This window comes from Pan paniscus, chromosome 9 (assembly GCF_029289425.2).
Source record: "Pan paniscus chromosome 9, NHGRI_mPanPan1-v2.0_pri, whole genome shotgun sequence".
Lineage (NCBI taxonomy): Eukaryota > Metazoa > Chordata > Mammalia > Primates > Hominidae > Pan > Pan paniscus.
The window spans coordinates 70631281-70654203 of NC_073258.2; the positions used below are offsets into that span (position 1 = coordinate 70631281).

At 48.0% G+C, this 22923-nt stretch overlaps 1 protein-coding gene across 4 annotated transcripts; it reads right to left on the reverse strand.

The window, feature by feature from the left end:
* Nucleotides 1-21: 21 nt before the first annotated feature.
* Nucleotides 22-10929, reverse strand: LTO1 (LTO1 maturation factor of ABCE1). Of its 4 annotated transcripts, XR_010113361.1 has the most exons (7): nucleotides 9645-10929; nucleotides 7677-7782; nucleotides 6196-6266; nucleotides 2355-2472; nucleotides 1939-2047; nucleotides 1321-1441; nucleotides 22-867 (listed from the first exon to the last, which is right to left on the reverse strand). XR_010113361.1 is itself a non-coding variant. In XM_008954210.5 (6 exons), the coding sequence occupies exons 1-5, from the start codon at nucleotides 9992-9994 to the stop codon at nucleotides 1979-1981; spliced, it is 714 nt and encodes a 237-aa protein (XP_008952458.2). In that variant the 5' UTR covers nucleotides 9995-10929; the 3' UTR covers nucleotides 22-1441; nucleotides 1939-1978. The 4 variants fall into 4 exon arrangements, 2 of the variants coding, with proteins under 2 accessions (XP_008952458.2, XP_003828811.2); XR_010113360.1 differs by having other exon boundaries at nucleotides 1321-2047; nucleotides 9645-10928; XM_008954210.5 differs by having other exon boundaries at nucleotides 22-1441.
* Between the last annotated feature and the right edge of the window lie 11994 nt (nucleotides 10930-22923).

Consider the following 22923-nt stretch of genomic DNA (forward strand, 5'->3'; position numbering starts at 1 on the left):
TATAAATGGTCCCAGACAAACTTTCACTTTAAAATATGCTATTTACTTTTTCTCCAGTTATAAAAATAATACATTATCAAAATAGACAACTTACAAACACAAAAATCCACCAAGGGAAACACAGCAAAGGCCCCTGATCCCACCATCTAGAAAGAAGGAGAGTCTTTCTGGCCCGAAGGCACCAGCTCTGATGAAGGCACAATGAGGAGATGCCAGCGCAGACTTCCCCAGACCTGAGGTGAGGCTACAAACGAGCGGTGCACAGCCACACACGCAGGTTTAGAGTTCGGGAGGAGGAGACCTAAGTCCTGTCTTCAAAAACAAAAAGCAGGCCGGGAGTGGTGGCTCATGCCTGCAATTGCAGCACTTTGGTAGATGGAGGCAGGTGGATCATTTCAGGCTGGGAGTTCAAGACCAGCCTGGCCAACAAGGCAAAACCCCATCTCTACTAAAAATACAAAAGTTACTTGGGCATGGTGGGGGGCGCCTGTAATCCCAGCTACTAGGGAGGCTGAGGCAGGAGAATCACTTGAATTCAGGAGGTGGAGGTTACAGTGAGCCGAGATCGCGCCAATACACTCCAGCCTCGGCGACAGAGTGAGACTCCGTCTTAAAAGAAAAAACAAAACAAAAACAAAGCGAGCCACAGTGGAGGTCCACCTGCCGCTGCTCCCGCGGGGGTCACTTCTCTGGCTCCTGCAGCCAGCAGCTTAGGCAGCACAGCACAATCCACTAGGATGTTCGGGAATGGTTTTAAAACCGAAGTGGATTCATGGCGACCCCTTAATAATCTCCTGGACTGCTTTCCGACATGCTTTCTGGAACAGGAGGGGTGTGGAGAGCCAGCGTGTGGGGACTTCGGTGACCCTGGGGTGTACACAGGAGGGTGTGTGAACATGTGCCATCACATATGACCACCACTCGCCTCGTGGGGACCCACCGAACCATCCACTCCGCTCATCTGTGCCCACCCCACTGCCTCTGTATGATGCCTCGTAAGGACAGAGACAAAAGAGCTCCTAGGAGAGGGGAGAATGCAGGAGGCTGTACGCATGGTTCTCAAAGCTTCTGCAAATGTAACGGCGGCCTAACATTTGGTCTTTGGTTCAAAATATTTCCCCCCTTCACCATTTTTTAATGCTGCAAAGCTCATCGCCCCTCTAGGGACAGTGCAAAGGATATGTCTGGGTCCCCTCAGGATCAGGCTGGCCTTTCTTCCTCTCAGCCAGATGCCCAGGCAAACTGGCCACTACGGACTCCCCTGTGCTCCGTGAGGCTCAGCAGGACCCGTGTGGCCTGGGAGGGAGGACAGGGACTCGCCTGTGCATTCCGGAGGCGGCTGTGCCTGCTGGCAGTGAGGCACAGCCTTAGGGCGGAAGTCCTAGCTCTGCTGCTGGGTGCCCTTAGACCAGGCAATCCCTTCGCGTCTCCCCTTCCTCCTCTGTAAAATGAGAAAAACACCCATCTTGTGGGCTCCTGAAGGGATTAAATAACACACGGGAGGCACGTCCCGCAGCGCCTGGCACACAATCGGCCTCGACATGCGGCACAGCACCCGTCCAAACCTCCCATGAGCCTCATTCAGGGCCAACCATCTCTCTCATTGCAAAAAATAATAATAATAATAAAAACAACTGCCTTCAGTCCAGGCCTGGTGACTGACCCTATCCAGAGCCAACCCCAACCCAGAACCAGCTAGGCCTGTGCTGCCGGAGAGGCCGTCAAGTCAATGCACGAGGGCTCTGCCAGGGATGGCTTCAGCCCAACAAAGGGCGTGTGTGGAGAGGCCCCAAGGCGGGCACCAAGGTGACACGGGCAGAAAACCCCAGGGAAGGAAGCCCTCCCACGGCCGAACCGGAACCCTCACCCTCCCACTGAACAACTGCCTTCCCAGCACCGTCTGGCCCTTCACCGCATTTCTAAACACGTCACACACACATCTGTTTCTCGACGTTCGGTCTCTGTTCATCCATCCTCCTCAAAATGAAAGTCCGGAACCTTCTGCACTAATTTTAAAGTCTGGCTGAACGTTGAGTAACGAACAAAACTGAAAACACAAAAGAGATGGAATTTTTAATCTTGTGCATTTTTACTGAAAAATGAGAAGATAACTCTATCTCTAGCTATAGCTTTTCCTGTCTACGTGGCCAGCCCATAAATGAGTTCTAACTCCTATTCTCTGGACTGTCTTCAGTTTTCCTGCACTGCAACTCAAGGATGAGGCGCCTCTACGGACAGTTCCGTGGTGCACGCAGCCCCAGGCCATTGCCGCAGCGGCCCCGGGAGTGCGCTGCCCCACCTGGGAAAGGCACAATCAGGTGCTCCCAGCAGGAGGAAACACACAGTGCACGCACCTGTTTAAATTTTCCTCTGATCTTGTCTAAGTCTTCATGGAGTTTATCATAAGTAGGGTCATCATAAGGGAATTTCTGGATCATTCCAATCAATGATTCTAAGACCTTCATCTTTCTGCTGTAAAGCACAGAAATACAGACTCTCAGTCATGTGCACACAACAGGCTCAACTTACGCAACAGCTATGCTGCTGGCTTACTGAAACCCAGCAGGTGCGCTAAGAATGCCTTCGTTCAAAAGCTGGATGATTATTTTCTCATTACACGAAATCATATTTATTTACCTAGCAACGTGCTTAGGCCCATACCCAGCACCTCGACAGCAAGTGTATGCCTAGCTTACAGACACGCCTCCATTCCGACCACGGGGCCGAGGGGCTGAGGCAGCCAGAAGCCCTGCTGACTCTCGAGGTCACACATGCAGAAACAGACAGAACTGGGCAAGAGGGACTGGGGCTGGGCACGAGCAGGCCTGCTCTGGGTCTGGGGATTTTCCAGGATCTGGAATCTTTGTGCTCAAAGCCTTCCAGAGTTCAGCTGCAGGTAAACCACCAAACCCCTCCCTCCAAAGGCGGAAATCAGTACTGTCCCCTCCCCAGGGAGGAAACAGCTTTGCTGGGGAGGCAAGGAGGTTCTGCAGAAAGGCTGTGCACTCAGGAGACAGCAGCCCTGGGCATGACATCTCCCCAACACCTCTACCTGCTTTCAACCCTGCTGGCCTCATCTGTAAAATGGGGGGCATCCCAGCCTCCAGATGGTGAGAAATTAATTTGTTTTTTTTTTTTTTTAAATGGAGAGAGTAACAGCAACCTCACAGACTTTCAAGAGGATTAAATAAGTGACATGGGCCGGGCCCGGTGGCTCATGCCTGTAATCCCAGCACTTTGGGAGGCCGAGGAGGGTGGATCACCTGAGGTCAGGAGTTCGAGACCAACCTGACCAATATGGTGAAACCCTGTCTCCACTAAAAATACAAAAATTAGATGGGCGTGATAGTGTGTGCCTGTAGTCCCAGCTACTCGGGAGGCTGAGACAGAATTGCTGGAACCTGGGAGGTGGAGGTTGCAGTGAGCTAAGATTGTGCCACTGCACTCCAGCCTAGGGGACAGAGTGAGACTCCGTCCCAAAAAAAAAAAAAAAAAAAATATTGACATGAAGCTTGGACTCTAGCACAGAGTAGGTGCTCAATAAATGTTAGTCTCTTGGTCTCTTGGTTTCCTCTGGATCCTAGAGATCAGGGCTCTCACCTGCAGGGTTTTAAAAATAATCTACACATGTGTACATCTCGTGGGGCCAGGTCTTTTCAATGAACCACAGGTGGTCCTGAGAAGCATGCTGCCTCTATGCCGCATTGGACCATGTAAGTGGCCAGAGTAGGCAAGATACTCGATTAACAGGCATTTTAAAGAACTGACGGTTAGGATGAATCAACAGCAATTCAAAGCAACCAAGACCTCCTGTGTACTTGCAAACAGCTGGTGCTCCTGGATACAGAGAAGAGCAAGTTTGCCAGCAGCATCCAGTTTACAAGAGCTAACCATGGCTACCTCTCTGAGAAAATACAAAACTGTGAAAGGTCAAAGCAAGTCAGTTTTAGCAACAAAGCACCTGGTTTCCAGGGAAACCAAAGGGAGACGCCAAAACGTGGGAGGTGGCTGTATGCTAACCCGATGCAGAGGACCACGCACTTTCCACTTGGCAAGCGGTGACTTCTCTGGTCAGCGATGCTGCTCAGACACACCCAGCCGGGCGCACCATCAGAGGCGGCACACGTCAGGCAGGTGTGAGCAGCTCAGGGCTAATGAAACAAAGTGATGGTGCCAGAGCCCCCGTGCTCAGCCCCGGTGCGCGCTGGTCTGCAGGAGGGTTTCACCAGACTGCTGAAGCTGGGGACAGAAGTGTCACGCAGTTTACCGGAAAGCTAGTTACTCAACGGAAAGCACCAACTTTTGGCCTGAGATGCCGCTCTCCGTGGTTTCTTTGGTGTTACAATGCCCAGCATTTTGCTGAATGACAATGCGGTGGCAGGTGTTTTTCTCTTAACATCCTTATTTGGAAAAATTTACAGGTAAAACATGCAATATCAGCCCTTCACCATTTAAAAAAAACAAAACAAAAAAAACCCTGACATATAAGATCTAAACATCCGTGAACCACTGCTCTACAATAAAGCCTTAGGTTCCAAAGAGACCTCTGGGTACTACTGGATGGGATGAGGGCGGCTGCGAGGGGGGTCTGGCAGGGCTTCCACCAGCTCCTCGTCAACCAAAGCGGTTCTTCTCTGTTAGCTAGACTGAGTGTGCTGCTTTCAGACATCAGCAAACCCCTGCTCTGGGGTAAGGGCTGGCAACCTCCTGGGATGGGACCACTGGCACACAGCGGAGCACTTCTCCAGGAGCCGGCAGATTCTGCCGCTATGGGAGAAGGGAGACAGGCGGAGAACTCCAAGAACACACATCCTTTTGTGGCCTGGAGTTGAGAGCCAGGCTCAGCTTTGACTGCCACCTAGTGGCAGCACAGGCTGCCAACAGCGATTCCCCTGGGATCCCCAACTGCCGGCCGCTGCCTGAGAACCAGGAGGAAAATGTCCTCAAGTGCCCCTCTGCTAACCCAGAATCCCATCGACTCCCAACTGCTGGTACAAACGGAGCAGAAAGAACTACCCGTATCAGTTGCAAGCATCCTCATTCTTAAACATTTGAATATTCAAGATATTCAAGGTATTTCTAGAAATTCAAGATATTTCAAATAAAAGCACAAGTCACGTAGTCAGGGAGAGAGTTATCCACTCTCCTTGTGCCCCTCCCACGCTAGGCGAGGCCACCAGGTGTCAGAATGACGCAGAGCACCAGCTCAGGTCCCGCGCTTGCTGCCGCCCATGAACAGCAGAGTATCCAAACCATCTCAAGGGTTCATTTCCAGCTTCAGAATGAAGATAGATAAAGCAGGGTCACATGGGGCTTCAGTAAGTACAATGCAGGAAGAAGAGTTTTTGTTTGTTTGTTTGTTTTTGAGAAGGAGTCTCGCTCTGTCGCCCAGGCTGGAGCGCAGTGGCATGATCTTGGCTCACTGCAACCTCTGCCTCCTGGGTTCAGGCAATTCTTCAACCTCAGCCTCTCGAGTAGGTGGCACTACAGACACACGGCACCACGCCCGGCTAATTTTTGTATTTTTAGTAGAGACAGGGTTTCACCATATTGGCCAGGCTGGTCTCGAACTCTTGATCTCGTGATCTGCCCGCCTTGGCCTCCCAAAGTGCTGGGATTATAGGAGTGAGCCACTGCGCCCGGCCGGGAAGAGTTTTTAAAGGCTAAAAACAATTCAAATGACAGCTGACACTTACTGAGTGTTGACAAGTTCCAGAAAGGAGTTAAACACATTTAAAGGCATTTTCTTGTTAACAGACTTAGTTGGCTACATTAAAAAACTGATGACACTGGTGTCCTCATCTCTGAGCCCAAGTGCTACAAAACTGTTATAATTTGTTTATTAGAAGCTCAGGGGAAAGGTGAATGCGAAAATACAATCAATGTCAACATTATTTTATTGGTAGGGTATCTAAAAGCCATGCGGTGCACTAATGACTCCAGGTAAAAGGCAGGAGCATAGAACTCTTGAGAAGCAACAACAGCCAGTGTTCACCAAACACCTAAAATGTGCCTGGCACTTTCTATTTAGTATTTCCGTTAAATCTCCTAACAACACTCAAGCTTGACACTGATAATTTTCTCCATTTTACAGATGAGGAACAGACAGATTGATTACTCAAGGGCATGCTGGTAACCCATGGAACTAGAACTCCTGGTTCCTACGCTGAGAAAGAAAGACATCTCCACCTTTACCTGTCCTTCTCAGTGGTGCAACTGTGCAGTAGACATTTCCATGCAAAAGCAAAACCTTGGTAGCACCCGATCTGTGAATGTGAAAAATATTTAAGAGTGAAATTAATAAGCAACTAGCTACACTTTCATTACCAAGATCTCAAAACAAAAGGTGGGGGCAGAAGGCAGCGGCGCTTCTCACACTATTGTTCTGGAAGCACCTGTTGAGCATTAGGCAATGGAAATTAGGAAATTAGGTCATCGGTGGGGCAGCCAGCCTCCCAGATGCCCCAGTCCTCATCTCCTGGTACCCATGCCCTGTGCAGGTCCCTCAACACTCCACCAGGGTGGCTTTCATAACCAACAGAATGTGGAGGAACAGCACAAAGCTCCTGAGTCTAGGGATAAAAGCCAGTGTCACTTGCCTCACCAGCTCTCTTGGACCACTCGCTCTTGAATGTCATGAGGACACACAAGCAGCCCCATGGAGATGTCCATGCCCACAGTCAGGTGACAGCACCACCTTGGAGGCAGATCCTCCAAGCCCAGTCAAGCCTTCAGGTGACACGGCTCTGGCTGACACCCTGAGCCAGGACCACCCAGCAAAGCTGCTCCTGAGTTCCCAACCCTCAGAAACATGTGAGATCATCCATATTTGCTGTGTTAAGCCCATGAATTTTGTGGTGATCTGTTTCACAGCATCGAACATCCAATATAGTCATAACTGCCTCAACTCAGACTTTGCCACTAAGGGCCACTTATCTGTAAGAGCCAATCTAGGACAAAGGGCAAGAAGAGAAAAAAAAATCATGAAGTTAATGAAATTTCAATGTAAACATAAATGGAATATTCTCACATGACAGAGGGCACCCATTCTTTGGACAATGATTCAGCTGGCTTAGTACATGAGTCAGCACCATGACACTCCCAAGTAAACTCAGGAGACCAGGGACTTGTTTTCTTTTATCCAGCATGCATAATTTAATTGTATCTACCTACAGCAAAATGCAATCTTGGTTCTGTACTAAGAATATTTCTCCAGCAACAGTCCATCTAGTCCATTAACTACCATGCGAAGGCACTGTGATTTTTTTTGTTTATTTTTTGGAGATGGAGTTTCATCCTGTCGCCCAGGCTGCAGTGCAATGGCATGGTCCCGGCTCACCGCAACCTCCGCCTCCCAGGTTCAAGCGAGTCTCATACCTCAGCCTCCCAAGTGGCTGGGATTACAGGCATAAACCACCATGCCCAGCTAATTCAGTATTTTCAGTAGAGACAGTGTTTCACCATGTTGGTCAGGCTGGTCTCCAACTCCTGACCTCAAGGCGATCCGCCCACCTCAGACTCCCAAAGTGCTGGGATTACAGGTGTGAGTCACAGCGCCCATCCGGCACTGTGATTTTAAAAGGCCTGACAATTCTTACTCCATCACACTGAATATCGAAATAAATTATAAATTGTAAATGAAGAGGCTTCATCTCCAGATGGGGGTTCCCACTTACCTCAGACCCGATTTTGGCTCCATGCAGCGTGCCATGCTGCCTTCCCTCCATCACACCCAAACTACTGCCTTCTTCATAGCCTTCCCGATACCCTTCCCCATGAAACCTGTGAAGAAGAAGTATGCTTCATCAAATCAACAGGAGAAAGAATACTTTCTCCAGAAAAACTTCTCTCTCTTGTATTACCCGGACCCAGTAAGACAAACCAGAGTAAAGGAGGAAAAGCCTAAAATTCAAGTCAGAAGACACAGATTCCAGTCCCAGATCTACCACTTCCTATTTGCCTCTGGAAGTCACTGTACCTCTTGTAGCCCAGTTTCTTCATCTACAACAAAGGGCTAAATTAGGGATTCCCAAACCTGATAGGGTACTAGAAACACACAAGGAAAATTCAAAGATATTAACTCAAAAGCCTCACCCCCAGAGATTCAGTACGTCTGGAGCAAGGCTCTGGAATCTACTTTTCTTTCTTCCTTTTTTTTTTTTTTTGAGACAGGGTCTCTGTTGCCCTGCCTGGAGTGCAATGGTACGATCACAGCTCACTATAGCCTCAAACTCCTGGGCTCAAGCGATCCTCCAGCTTTGGCCACTCAAAGTGTTGGGATTACAAGTGAGGGCCACCGCACCTGGCCTGCAATCCACTTTTCTTTTCTTGAGACGGAGTCTCGCTTTGTCGCCCAGGCTGGAGTGCAGTGGTGCGATCTCGGCTCACTGCAAGCTCTGCTTCCTGGGTTCACGCTCTCCTGCCTCAGCTTCCCAAGTAGCTGAGACTACAGGCGCCCACCATCACATCCGGCTAATTTTCTGTATTTTTAGTAGAGACGGGGTTTCACCGTGTTAGCTAGGATGGTCTGGATCTCCTGACCTCGTGATCCGCCCGCCTCGGCCTCCCAAAGTGCTGGGATTACAGGCGTGAGCCACCGCATCTGGCCCGGAATCTACTTTTCAAAGTCTCCTAGGTAAGTCTGGTTTGCAGCCAGAGTTAGGGGGCCAAAGTTCTGTGAGTGTTCAAGTAGCACTAGCCCAAGTCAACCGCTTCCAAAAAACTGCAACATACACAGGGTTTGACATCACATGGGTAGGGCAACAGAGAGAAATGGCATCAGATCACCACAAAATGTTCTCCGACTGGTACCCGGAGTAGCACTGACCCTGAGGCCCAACAGTGGAACTAGCACTATCTTAACCTGCAGTCACCAAACGTGCAAGGAGTGGGCTGCAGCGCCCCATGAAGCAGGGTGCACAGCTCCCCACTTATTAGTTGTGTGACCCTGGAAACTGACTGTGCCTCCTAGTCTGTAAATTCCGAAGAATAATAGGATCCACTCACTAAGTAGGGCTGAAGTAGATAACCAGGGTGGAACGTTTAGCTCAGTGTCTGACTCACAGCGCGAGCTAAATAAACGTCAGCGACTGACTGCTAAATGTTCGGCCGCTTTCTTAACTAACATCTATGGACGTGTCCTCTGGGCCGGGCACTGGAAGTCAGCCAGGAGGCAACTCACAGCTCCCCCACTGTCGCAGCACGAGGGGCTCCCCAGGGGCTCTGGAGGAAAAGGGGTGTGGTCGGGTACATCTATCAGCACATCCATGAATACTGCCGTATGTCCTATGATTAAGGAACCAGAAAAAAAGGCAGCTCCCAGATGGCAAAGGTCTGCCCTCCCAGAGGACGGGGCGGCCTCGGAGGAGGGGAACCACCAGGCTGAGCAGATGCTTGGGGCAGCCCTGACAGGGAAGGCGGGTCTGGAAGAGCAGCTGGGCACGTGCCCCGCCGGAGCGGGCCAGGAGAAGAGGACCAGAGCATCAGGCCCACACTTGTCCCTGCGTCCACGGCCACCAGGCGCTCCCCAATGCGCACGCCCAAGGGACGCCAGGCTCCAGCAGCCGCCCTGGGCCGCAGCCGGCGGCGAAGCCGCTGGGAGACGACCAGACAGGGCGGGGTGCGGGCCCGGCCTCACCACCCACCTCTCATCCGCCATCACGATGGCATCGAATATGTCCTGACTGCCAGCCATAGCGGCAAGCAGCCCGCCCTTGGCCCCCGGGTTTCTGCAGCCCTGCGGTGCCGTAGCAGACACGGCAGGTTCAGGCACAACTACTCCGCTTGGGAGGAGACGAGACCCACTTCCGGAAGCGGCGGCGCGGGGCAGGCCGGGTAAGAACGGCACGCGGGAGGGTCCAAAGCAGCCTGTACATGGCGCATGCGCGGCTGCAGCGGTGGGCGGGGCCGGACTCGACTGAAGCCCCGCCCTGGGGTCCTTTCGCCCTGCCCAGCTCCAGCAAAGGGCCTGTCTGTCCGCGCTGGGAGCGTCCATTGGCCGCGCGCGGGGAGAGCCGACCTGTATTTTACCACTGCAGATAGAACCGAATTTCCCAAAGTGGCTCCGAAAGAACCAAGGAAGAAATGGGAAGTCATCAGCTGGGCGCGGTGGCTCACGCCTGTAATCCCAGCACTTTGGGAGGCCGAGGCGGGCGGATCACCTGAGTTCGGGAGTTCGAGACCAGCCTGGCCAACATAGTGAAACCTCGTCTTTACTGAAAATACAAAAATTAGCCGGGCATGGCGGCAGGCGCCTGTAATCCCAGCTACTCGGGAGGCTGAGGCAGGAGAATCACTGGAACCTGGGAGGCGGAGGTTGCAGTGAGCCGAGATCGCGCCACTGCACTCCAGACTGGCGACAGAGCCAGACTCCGTTAAAAAAAAAAAAAAAAAAAAAAAAGGGAAAAGAAATGGGAAGTCATCAAAGAACCGACGCCTCAGGAGGCTCCGGGCCAGGAGGCTCTGCATGTGGGATTTTGGGGAGAAATTTGTCGGTTTTAGTTCTCATATTTGTCATTTCCATGAGATGTGCTTTCTGAACACGATTTTTAAAAAGCGATTTCAAAGTCTAAGCGACAACGGAACTCAGATGAGAAACACCAGAAGCATTCCTAAAAAAGTCAGTAGTAAAACCTCACGTGACCACTGAACATCTTTCTACCAGCCCTGGCCAATGCAGTAAAACATGAAGCAAGAAGTGGAAATACCAAAAAAAAAAAAAAAAAAAAAAAAAAAAGGCAGAAATACTACTATTTGCAGATATGATGGCCCACCTAGAAAACCCAAATAGTCACCTAAGACGTTCTCAGAATCCATAATCGCAGCAAGTAGCTATGTGTATGATGAATAGCGAAAAAAACACTTTCTGTTATTCCAACAATAATTGGTAGTAACCTGAGCAGGGGTGGTGATGGGAAAATCGCCTTATGATAGTCATAATACATTTCTTAGAAATAAGAATTTCTAACAATTTGAGCAGGACCCATATAAGGAAAACTACAGCTCTACCATGATTGAGGATTGGAAAAGTGAACAAGTGCAGTACCAAAGAAAATTCCATGAGATCTGGTAAAATGTGTCAAAATCCTAAACTTTTTCATCCGTATGAATAAACTAATAAAAATAACTAAGATGTTTTAGAAAAAAAAGAATGATTTTCATATCAGATATGAAAAGATAAAGTGTCAATATAAATATTGTGGTATGTTGGTTCAAGAAGTGACAGACCAGTGAAATAAAGTAAATGGCCCAGACAATGGACTCTCATAGATGTAAAGCCTTCTCATGTGGTAAAAAGAAGAATTACAAATTAATTGGAGAAAGGAAATATTAACTAATAACTATAATGGAAAATTGGTTGTTTGGGAAAAGCTTGGTTCCATTTATGCCTCACACCATTCGTCAAAATAATTCCAGATGAGTTAAAGAGTTAACTTAAAAAAATTAAGCACATTGGCTGGGCACGGTGGCTCACGCCTGTAATCCCAGCACTTTGGGAGGCCCAGGCAGGTGGATCACCAGAGTTAGGGGGTTCGAGACCAGCCTGACCAACATGGAGAAACCCCGCCTGTACTAAAACTACAAAATTAGCCTGGCGTGGTGGTGCATGCCTGTAAGCCCAGCTACTCGGGAGGCTGAGGCAGGAGAACCCAGGAGACAGAGGTTGCAGTGAGCCGAGATCGCACCATTGCACCCCAGCCTGGGCAACAAGAGCAAAACTGCATCTCTAAATAAATAAATGAATAAAGCACATTTTGCCTGTAATCCCAGCACTTTGGGAGGCCGAGGCGGGCGGATCACGAGGTCAGGAGATCGAGACCATCCTGGCTAATATGGTGAAAACCCGTCTCTACCAAAAAATACAAAAAAAAAAATTAGTGGGGCATGGTGACGTGTACCTGTAGTCCCAGCTACTTGGGAGGCTGAGGCAGGAGAATGGCATGAACCTGGGAGGTGGAGCTTGCAGTGAGCCGAGATCGTGCTACTCTACCCCAGCCTGGGTGACAGAGCGAGACTCTATCTCAAAAAAAAAAAAAATAAAATAAAAATAAATAAATAAATAAAATAAAATAAAGTACATTAAAAAATCTAGGTGGAACATTCAGACAAGTACGAAGATGCTCTTTTAACACATAAAAGCCATGAAGGAATTCTCAGCAAGCAAAACCAACATTTTACCATGTAAAAATGCAAACTTGTGTGTACCAAAAGTGATAAGAAACAAAATTTAAAGTTAAAGAACAATATGGGGAAATATTTGTCATAAATATTGTAACTAAAGAAATAATATTTCTGGTAAAGAGTTTATTTAAATACATGTATTTATTTAAATAAATACATCCTAATGGGGAAAAAAAAGGACTTGAAACATTATTCACAGAAAGAGCAACAGCTGGCCCATCAGGAAAAGCAGACGCAGCCTCACTAGTAACCAAAGCAATGCTGAGAAAGAATAATGAGATGCATTTTTTACCTTTTAAAATAGCTTAAGTTCTTTTTCTCCTTTTTAAGAATTAAAAGATACTCTTAATGAGCACAAGTGCATACATTGAAGACACCTCTTGGTCAGGCAGTTCAAAAACATAGGAAGGGCATTATATATATATATATATTTTGTTTGTTTGTTTGTTTGTTTTTACTAGCTGGGCGTGATGGGTCACGCCTGTAATCCCAGCACTTTGGGAAGTCAAGGTGGGCGGATCACCTGAGGTCACCAGTTCCAGATCAGCCTGGCCAAACAGTGAAACTTCGTCTCTACTAAAAACAAAAATTAGCCGGGTGTGGTGGCGCGCTCCTGTAGTCCCAGCTATTCTGGAGGCTGAGGCAGGAGAATTACTTGAACCTGGGAGGTGGAGGTTGCAGTGAGCCGAGATCGTGCCACTGCACTCCAGACTGGGGGACAGAATGAGACTCTGCCTCAAAAATAAAATAGAATAAAAAAGTTTTTTTGCCCCTGGACCTAGTCATTTCACTTCTAAGACTTCATCTCTAGGAAATAATCAAAGACAAGTCAAAATATTATGTACAGTGTTGTTCAGTGCAACACGATTTGTAAAAGGCAAGGCAAGGAAAGCAGCTACATTGACAAAATGGTAGAATTATGACATGTATTATAGGCTATTCATGTTGAAGACTCCTAAGCAACCATTACAAATAATATTTCAACAAAAGTAACATCATGTAAAATGCCCATGATATTTCAAGAAAAAGAGAAAAAAATCCTCTATGTGAGGCTGCAGTGAGCTATGACCATACCACTCCACTGCAGCCAGGCCAGGGCAACAGAGTGAAATCTCATCTCAAAAACATAAAAGAAAGAAAAAGAAAAAAAAAACACTCTACATATACTCGAATTCCAATCACACTAAACACTATTTCAAAAGAATGAGAGTAGCCAGGTGAGGTGACTCACACGTATAATCCAACACTTTGGGAGGCCAAGGTGGAAAGATTGCTTGAGCCCAGAGTTCAAGACCAAGCTAGGTAACATAGTGAGACTTCATCTCTACAAAAAAATAGAAAAAATTAGCCAGGCGCGGTAGTGTGCTCCTGTAGTCCCAGCTACTTGGGAGGCTAAGGCGAGAGGATTGCTTGTTCTCAGGAAATTGAGGCTGCAGTAAACCGTGATCGTGCCACTGCACTCCAGCCTGGGCAACAGAACGAGACCCTATCTCAAACAAAACAAACAAACAAAAAACCAGAAAAGAAAAAAGGAAGAGAAAAAAGAGTGAAAGCAAGTACAGCAAAATGTTCATAGAGAATATAGCTAGATTTTGGAATGACAGTGATTTTTTAATGTCCTCATTTATATTTTTTGGAACATCTCATGTTTGTTTGCACAATGAACATAAGTTATGTTATAAGCATAAAAAAATGTTTTTGGTGGATGAAATTAAATAAACTTCGTATTATTTTGTTCTGAAGATGTCTTTAATTTTTAGGTTTTTTAAATAAGCAAATGAAATCACAAAACACTTGGAATATAGGAAAAAGGGAAAGACAGCAAGCCAAAAAAAAAAAAAGTTCACCCTGTCCACCAACTGATTTTTGCTAATTTTATTATTTTTCCCTTGAATTTTCATATAAACATAATTTAATATATAAACAATGTAATATCCTTTTCCCTGCCCACTTAACATTAGATTACAAACACCTCCCAAATAAGGGAACTGTTCTCTTATCAGTACATATTTAAAACACATTTTTGAGCATAAATTTCATTAGCTGAAATAAAATAAAATAAATATATCTTTTGGCGTAGGAAAATAGATAACGCGGTGAGAAAAATAAATGACCACTTACAGAATAAAGCCCATGGCCATGGAGGCTTATACAGAAGAGCGTAGGTTTTAATTTCTAACTTCAAAAATATTTGCAAAGCCTTGAACGATTATATGTGCTACAAAAATCAACACTATTGATACAAATTATTAATCTGAAATAAAGCTTTGGGGAGATTTTCTGTCCCCAGTCATCAATTTGTTCATCAGGTTTGTTCTTAAAATATTTATTTTGAAGCCAGACTGTCTTAGCATTAAAGACAAAGAAGGGCCGGGTGTGGTGGCTCACGCCTGTAATCCCAGCACTTTAGGAGGCCGAGGTGGGTGGATCATCTGAGGTCAGGAGTTCGAAACCAACCTGGCCAACATGGTGAAACCCTTTCTCTACTAAAAATACAAAATTAGCTGGGCATGGTGGCTCATGCCTGTAATCCCAGCTAGTTAGGAGGCTGAGGCAGGAGAATTGCTTTAACCTGGGAGGTAGAGGTTGTAGTGAGCCAAAATCGTGCCATTGCACTCCAGCCTGGGCAACAAGAGTGAAACTCTGTCTCAAATAAAACATAAATAAATAAAATAAAAAATAAAGGCAAAGAGCCTGATTCCATTATCCTGGATTTCCAATAGTTTATTCACAAATTGCTTTATTTTCAAATAAGGACCAGATTGTTAAAGCAGGGCCTTTGGAGCTGCATGCAGTGGCACACTCTTGTAATCCCAGCACTTTGGGAAGCCGAGGCAGGAGGATTGCTTGAGGCTAGGAATTTGAAATCAGCCTGGGCAACATAGTGAGACCCCGTCTCTACAAAACATTTAAAAACTAGCTGGGTATGGTGGCTCACACCTGCAGTCTTAGCTACTTGGGAGGCTGAGGCTTCATTGAGCTATGATTGTGCCACTGCTCTTTAGCCTGAGCAACAAAGGAGAGATGCTGTTTAAAAACACATGCACACACACACACACCCCCGACACACACCGACACACACACACTGACACACACACATGCACACACATGCACACACACAGACACACACACCAACACACAGACACACACAGACACACACACTGACACACACACGCACATGCAGACACAGACACACACTGACACACACATGCACACACAGACACACACATGCAGACACAGACACACACACACATGCACACACACATATGCACACACACACTCCTTTGAAAGTAGAAAAAGTCAGTTTTAAAGTCCAAATATTTACGTCAACATCCTTAAATAAGTTGCAAATTTTATGTTTTAGCAACTGAACATATAAAAAGCATAGGAAGAATCTGAATTAATATCTCCCCTTGGCTGGGCGTGGTGGCTCACTAATTGTATTTATTTCAGTGGTTTCAAAACACTATTAGTAAATATTTAACTTATAACAAAAGGTATAAAGGAGATAATATGATCACCTACCAGGAATCTACCACATTAAGAAAAAAAGCATTTTTAAAATAGAAATGTTGGCCCGGCACGGTGGCTCATGCCTGTAATCCCAGCACTTTGGGAGGCCAAGATGGGTGGATCACCTGAGGTCAGGAGTTCGAGACCAGCCTGGCCAACATGGTGAAACTCCGTCTCTCCTAAAAATACAAAAATTACCCAGGCATGGTGGTGGGCGCCTGTAATCCCAGCTACTTGGGAGGCTGAGGCAGGAGGATCGCTTGAACCCAGGAGGTAGAGGTTGCAGTGAGCCAAGACTTTGCCATTGCACTCTAGCCTGGGCAACAAGAGCAAAACTCTGTCTCAAATAAATAAATAAATAAATAAGTAAACAAAGTATAAATATTGCTTACATTCTTGTGAGAGTTCAAAGAAAAACCAGGTCAATATAACTAAAGTGAAAAACAAGTTCATCGAAGTTTAATGTTAAACAGTGTTTACTTACCAGAATACATTTTTTTTAATTTTATATTTAAATTTTTAGCCTGTAGTCCCATGCTCCAAAAAAAAAAAAAAAAAAAGAGGTCATTAAAAAAATTACGACAATTCCAAAATCTAGGTATAGTGTCCATTAACATTTTGGTGGACTTCTTCTAGCAGCAAAATACTAAGTACTTTTCAAACCAAACCAAACCAAACCTGACAATATAGATCTATAGTTGTTAACCTGGAAACACATCCGTTTTATTAGAAAAAAAAAGTTAAAAACAAAATATCATTTGTTCTTATTTTGGTTCAAGAAAAAGGCCCTCGAGCATAGCAACAGGTTTTTATCTATGTAGAGAATAATCTGCAAGGACCACACCCCTGAGGTTGCAGTGGTCATGTTTGGGTGATGGATTATGTGTCATCTTAATTATTTTCCTTTGTATGTTTCTGTATTTTGTGATTCGGGTTTATATTTTTTACAGCATGAAGCTGCTGGATGTGGTGGCTCATACCTGTAATCCCAGCACCTTGGGAGGCCGAGGCGAGTGGATCACCTGAGGTCAAGAGTTTGAGACCAGCCTGGCCTACATGGTGAAACCCATGTTTTTGTCTCTACAAAAAATACAAAACTTAGCCAGGCGTGGTGGCATGCGCTTGTAGTCCCAGCTACTCAGGAGACTGACTTGGGAGGATCACTTGTGCCCAGGAGGTCCAGGCTGCAGTGAGTCACGATCATGTCACTGCACTCCAGCCTGGGTGACAGAGCAAGACCCTGCTTCAAAAAAAAAAAGCATGAAGCAAGTGCGGCTTTCATAGTCCGGAAGAAAAAGAAGCAGTTTTAAATTCTGAAAAGGAAGTCATTAAATGACAGTTCACTTCAAGGAACTAAAGTTTCATCTCATGCTCTATTCATCATAAATAAATAACACATTCGGAAAAGGAGGCAAGTTGCAGGCAGGCCTCAAATCCAAGTTTGACCCTGTGGGGTAGGCAGGAGGAGGAGAATGCAAGGCTTGAGTTACACTCGATCTTTCCAGCTGCGCCTCCTCTCTGCTCCTTCTCTAATAGGTGTGCTTGGGTTTGGGAGCCTGTCAAATGCCATTTTCTACCTGCTTCCCTGGTGGCCCTAGCGCAGGAGACCTGGGTTGGGGTGGAGGTCTGGTGCTGTGAGCAGTAACTGAGAACAGGGCTCCTCTGGGCACCCACCTGGCTGCCAAAGGGCTCTGGCCAGCAGTGCTCAGCCTCTGCCCATCCCTAAGGCTCCCAGGGGAGTCTTGTTCAGGCATCTAGAGAAGAGATAACATTTTGGGAAAGTGACACAAAGATGTGGCAACAGTACCTGTATTGGGAGCGGACTGAAAGTCTGAGAGGAGGCCTACTTTTCACTGTCTAACTTGCATTAGTCAGGTTAGGCCAGGCTGTGCTGCAATAAGAAATAAGCCCTGACATCTCAGTGGCTTAACCAGGAAGGGCTATTTCCCACTTCCACGAAGTCCACTATGGGTGGGGCAGCTCTCCTTCACCTTGCAGGAACCAAGGCCCCCTCATTGCCCCAGTAGGGGAAGAGACAGAGGAAGCAGGCTAGCTCCTAGCTGCCTTGTCCCAGGAGAACGCTTTATTTCCATTCCATTGACCAGAACCAGTCCTAAGGCCCTAACCAAACTATAGGGGAGCCTGGGAAATGGAGATGAGCCCACGGACGTTTGGTCAACTCTGTCTCTGCCACAATGCTTTAATGCTGTTAGGATTTTATTTTGAACCCTGTAAATATGTGGCTTCTCCAATGTAAAAAGAAAGAGAGAAGGGAGAGTTGTTATCTAATGTGTATATTATATATTATGTTATATATTCTATGTATGTAACAGGTGGAATATATCAGTCACCTCTCCTCACCCAACTGAACAAAATGTAAAACACAATAGATGCTGTCAAAGAGATATGTCATATCCACATTTTACTGAAAATAATAATTTCTCCAAAATTGTGGTTCCTGAAGTAAATAAAGATTTAAAATAAATGATGAAAGTTTGAATCTTAGCAGATACCGAAAGTGTAGCTCTTACTTTCACAGGGTGTAGCACATAACAGGTGCTCAGTAAATGGTTGTTGAGTGAATAGGTGAGAATGCAGCGTGGCAGTGGGAGGAGAAGGCCCCTCTGAGCCATGGGAGGGGGACAGGCCATGTTTGCTGTGGTGTTTGCCCATGGCTTTTGGGTCATCTCAGTAGAGAGGGTGCCTGGATAAACAGTTTTCTTTCCAGAGCTCAAAGACCGTTTACCAAAACTGGGCCCAGCCCCTTAGGGCTAGCTGTATTTCCCTGTTTGTGAAGAGGAAAGGGGGAATGAGGGATCCAACCTGGGCTTGGGCTGCCACCTGCTGGATGCAGTGGCTCATGCCTGTAATCCCAGCACCTTGGGAGGCCGAGGCGGGTGGATCACCTGAGGTCAAGAGTTTGAGACCAGCCTGGCCAGCATGGTGAAACCCTGGAGAGGGAAGTGAGGCAGCCGAGGATGCATAGTGGCTACCGGGGACCCAGCCCTGCCATGGCCTGAGGCATTGTCCCTCTAGGTGGGAGCGTGTAGGACTCATGCACCCCCCCGGGAGGCTCTAAGAGAGTCCCCCATTTGACCTACACCCCTTATTTCTTAGAAGGCCCTAGCGCAGCTGGGTGTGATGGCTCACACCTGTAATCCCAGCAGTTTGGGAGGCCGAGGCGGGTGGATCACCTGAGGTCAGGAGTTCAAGACCTGCCTGGGGCCAACATGGTGAAACTCCGTCTCTACTAAAAATACAAAAATTAGCTGGGTGTGGTGGCGGGTGCTTGTAATCCCAGCTACTCAGGAGGTTGAGGCAGGAGGATCAGTTGAACCCAGGAGGCGGAGGTTGCAGTGAGCCAAGATTGTGCCATTGCACTCCAGCCTGGGCAACAGAGCGAGAGTCTAAAAAAAAAAAGAAGAAGAAGAAGAAGAAGAAAGAAGGCTCTAGCAAGAAGAAGAAGAAAGAAAGCCCTAGCCCTGGGGCTCCAGTGTCTGTCTTCGAAGGGCTGTGGCCTTCATCCGGCCTCCCCTTCATCCGGCCTCAGGCTCCTCCCTGGCTTTTCCTCTCCTCTGCCCTCCGCCTCCCCTCCCGAGGCTGCAGCCCCTCCTTCTCCACATGTTCCCTCTCATCCCCGCAGCCTGGGGGAGCTTCCTCCTTTCCGCCCTTGGTGGAGCAGAAATTCTTGCTGGGCTCCTTCCCCCGCACCGGGAGAGCTGTGAGGAGTGGCCTTGCTGTTTCCATCTTCTTTCTTCTGCACTGACCGTTCCCCTTCCCAACTGGACAGCAACATCCCAGAGGCAGGACTGTGGCTCCTTCTAAACCTTGGTGCCCCCAGCTATGCCCAGTATGGGGTCTCTGGCATGAAGTCCGGTGCAATAAAGGGTGAGCAGTTCTCCTTACCCGCCTTCCCATGTCCGCCTCTGGTCAGTGGGCTGTGCTGGTCCAGGAAGCCAGGGATTTTTGGCTTCTGAGATGCAGTCTCCACCACTCCACACGTTTTTTTGGTTTTTGGTTTGTTTTAAGACAGAGTCGCGTTCTGTCGCCCAGGCTGGAAGGCAGTGGCACGATCACGGCTCACTGCAACCTCTGCCTCCTAGGCTCAAGCGATCCTCCCACCTCAGCCTCCCAAGTATCTGGGACTACAGGTGCATGCCACCACACCTGGATAATTTTTATATTTTTTGGTAAAGATGGGGTTTTGAATTCCTGCGCTCAAGTGATCCACCCACCTTGGCCTCCCAAAGTGCTAGGGCTACAGGCGTGAGCCACTGTGCCCTGCCAAATTCCAAACGTTTCTTGACAGCATTAGTGAAATTCACGTTCCTGCACCTCAGTTTGCTCATCTGTAAAATGGGAGTGATATTGGTACCCCCTTTTCAGAATCGACATGAGGATGAATACTTGCATATAGGAAACAGAAGAAATGTATTGATAGATAAATATAGTGAACATAATAAATTCGAATACAGGAACAGGAAGTTGTGGAGGTGATGGAGCCTGCCTCTCCCTTGCCCTTTGCTGAGGTCCAGGCACACACAGTAGGGGCTTTGTTGATGTTTGCGTGTAGCCGATGTTCTTTTGCTTCCTGGGGGCTTGTCTGCAAAAGTTGCAGGGGGCAGGGTGGAGGGCAGCTGGTCAACCATCAGATCAGACTGCGGGAGGGGCGAGCGTGAGCGTGCAGCTGCTGGGTGCGCTCAGGGCAACCTCGCGGCTTCCGAGTCCCCGGCCCCGCGCGGGTAAAGGGGCACCGAAGGCACCTTGCAGACCGCGCCCTGCACACCCTGACCCTCGGGCCTTGCGCGGGCCCCATTCCGGTCACCGCCACCGGGGGCCGCCATTGCGCCGCGGACGGCCCAGCTCCTCCGGGGAGCCGCAGAGCCGCCTCCCTCCGGGGCCCTCTCTTCGCCGCTCTGGGACGGTGTCCCTGCGGCCGCTAGAATTCTCTTCTGAATCTCCACTGCCCCAGTCAGATGTCATCCTGATAATCAGACCTACGGGAGATCGGACCGTTTACTTTTTCTTTTTCTTTTTTTTTTTTTTTTGAGACGGAGTTTTGCTCTTATTGCCCAGGCTGGAGTGCAGTGGCGCGATCTTGGCTCACTGCAACCTCCACCTCCCGGGTTCAGGCGATTCTCCTGCCTCAGTCTCCCGAGTAGCTGGAATTACAGGTGCATACCACAACTCCTGGCTAATTTTTGTATTTTTAGTAGAGATGGGGGTTTCATGATGTTGGCCAGCTGGTCTCGAACTCCTGACCTCAGGTGATCCGCCCTCCTCAGCCTCCCAAAGTGCTGGGATTACAGGCATGAGCCACCGTGCCCGGCCCGGACTGTTTTCTTAGATCCTCACTTGAAGATCCTAGCAGTCTGCTTTGGAGATGGACATCGCGGGCCTCACTGGGGAAGACACTGCGTTCTGGGAGACACAGCTCCTAGGGGCAGGTGCCTCTCCCACCTTAGTCCCCACCAGACCCACCCCTGCCTCCTCCACCCCATTAGGCTGAGGCTGATTAGATGGGCCCTGGCCCACTGCCCGGGTCCCTGCTCAGAGGCCCCACACAACTCATGGGGAGAAGGAGACATGGGCCCAGTGACAGGTTACCCGGCTCTGATGGGAAAAGCGAGGTCTTGGAGCCCTGCCTGTTCTGGGTGCTTCTGTTTGTCAGCCTGCTTGGATCTGGGCTGTCCCCCGAGTCTCAGGCTCCTCATCTGGGCTGGCATTGGGGCCCAGGCTTCAGCCAGGTCTAGACTCCCCACCAGCCACTCAGGCATCAGTCACTCCACTTGGGACCCCAGGAGCCACAGGGCAGGACAGCTGACAAGGAAGGGGGCCCCCACTTCACCCCAAACCTGCCTTGAGCCTCCCATGCCTGGTGGGGACCCCACCAGCCCCAGTGTCTGGGGAAGGCAGGACTCTGAGACAGGTGGGGCTCCCAGCCCTGGCAGGTGTCGGTGGCAGGGAAAACTCAAGGCCTGGCACCGTCACCATCATTCTCGGTCTTCCCCAAAGTAAGGTGAGTATACGTGGTGCCAATGAGTCAGGTCCATGCCCAGGTATGCATTAAAATTTCCCTGGGAAAAAATAGAGAGTGTAATTTGGCAGGCTCTGGGGAGATTTTAGAGGTGCCTGCAGTTCACTTACGTCTTTCCACTGCCTGGTCAACATAGTGAAACCCCGTCTCTAGCAAAAATACAAAAATTAGCAGGGTGTGGTGGCGGACGCCTTTAATCTCAGCTACTTGGGAGGCTGAGGCAGCAGAATCACTTGAACCCAGGGGGCAGAGGTTGCAGTGAGCCAAGACTGCACCATTGCCCTCCAGCCTGGGCTACACAGTGAGACTCCGTCTCAAAAAAAAAAACAAGGCTTAAAAAAATTTTTTTAAACAGTCTCACCCATATGACTTCTTTTAACCTTAATCACCTCTTCAAAGGTCATATCTTTAAGTCCAGTTATACTTGGAGGTACACTGGAGGTTAAGTTTTTAACATATAAATTTTAGGGACACAATTCAGGCACATATGACTGTATACAGACACCTATACACACACACACACACACATAGATATACACATACACGGTTTTTGAAAAAAAGAAACTCAAACTGAAGAAAAGGTTATAGTAGAAGTTCTCCTTCCTACCCCGTCCCCAGTCCTCTAATTCCTGTCCCCAGAACCACCCACAGTTTTATTGTTTTCTATACTTCTTTCCAGAGAGGTTCTCTGCATATATAAGCATGCATATATATATATACCTTTTTAAAATTATTATTTTGAGATGGGGCCTCACTCTGTCACCCAGACTGGAATGCAGTGACACTGTCATAGCTCACTGCAGCCTTGAACTCCTGGACTCAAGGAATCCTCCCACTTCACTTCCCAAGAAGCTAGAACTACAGGCATGAGTCACCACACTTGGCTGATGTTTACATTTTTTTTGTAGAGATGACATCTCGCTGTATTGCCCAGGCTGGTCTCAAACTCCTGGCCTCAAGTGATCCTCCCACCTTGGCCTCCCAAAGTGGTACATGCTCTTTTAAATGACAAATTATATTATACTATAGACAGTGTCCTGAATTTACTTCTTCTACTCCACAATATACCTTCAATAACAAACCAACAGTGAAATTGCCAAGACTCAATATAACAAAGGTTTATTTATCCACTGTTCTCCTCCAAGTCCAGCACAGGTCACTGGGGGTTCTGCTCCACGTGGTCACGCAGGGAC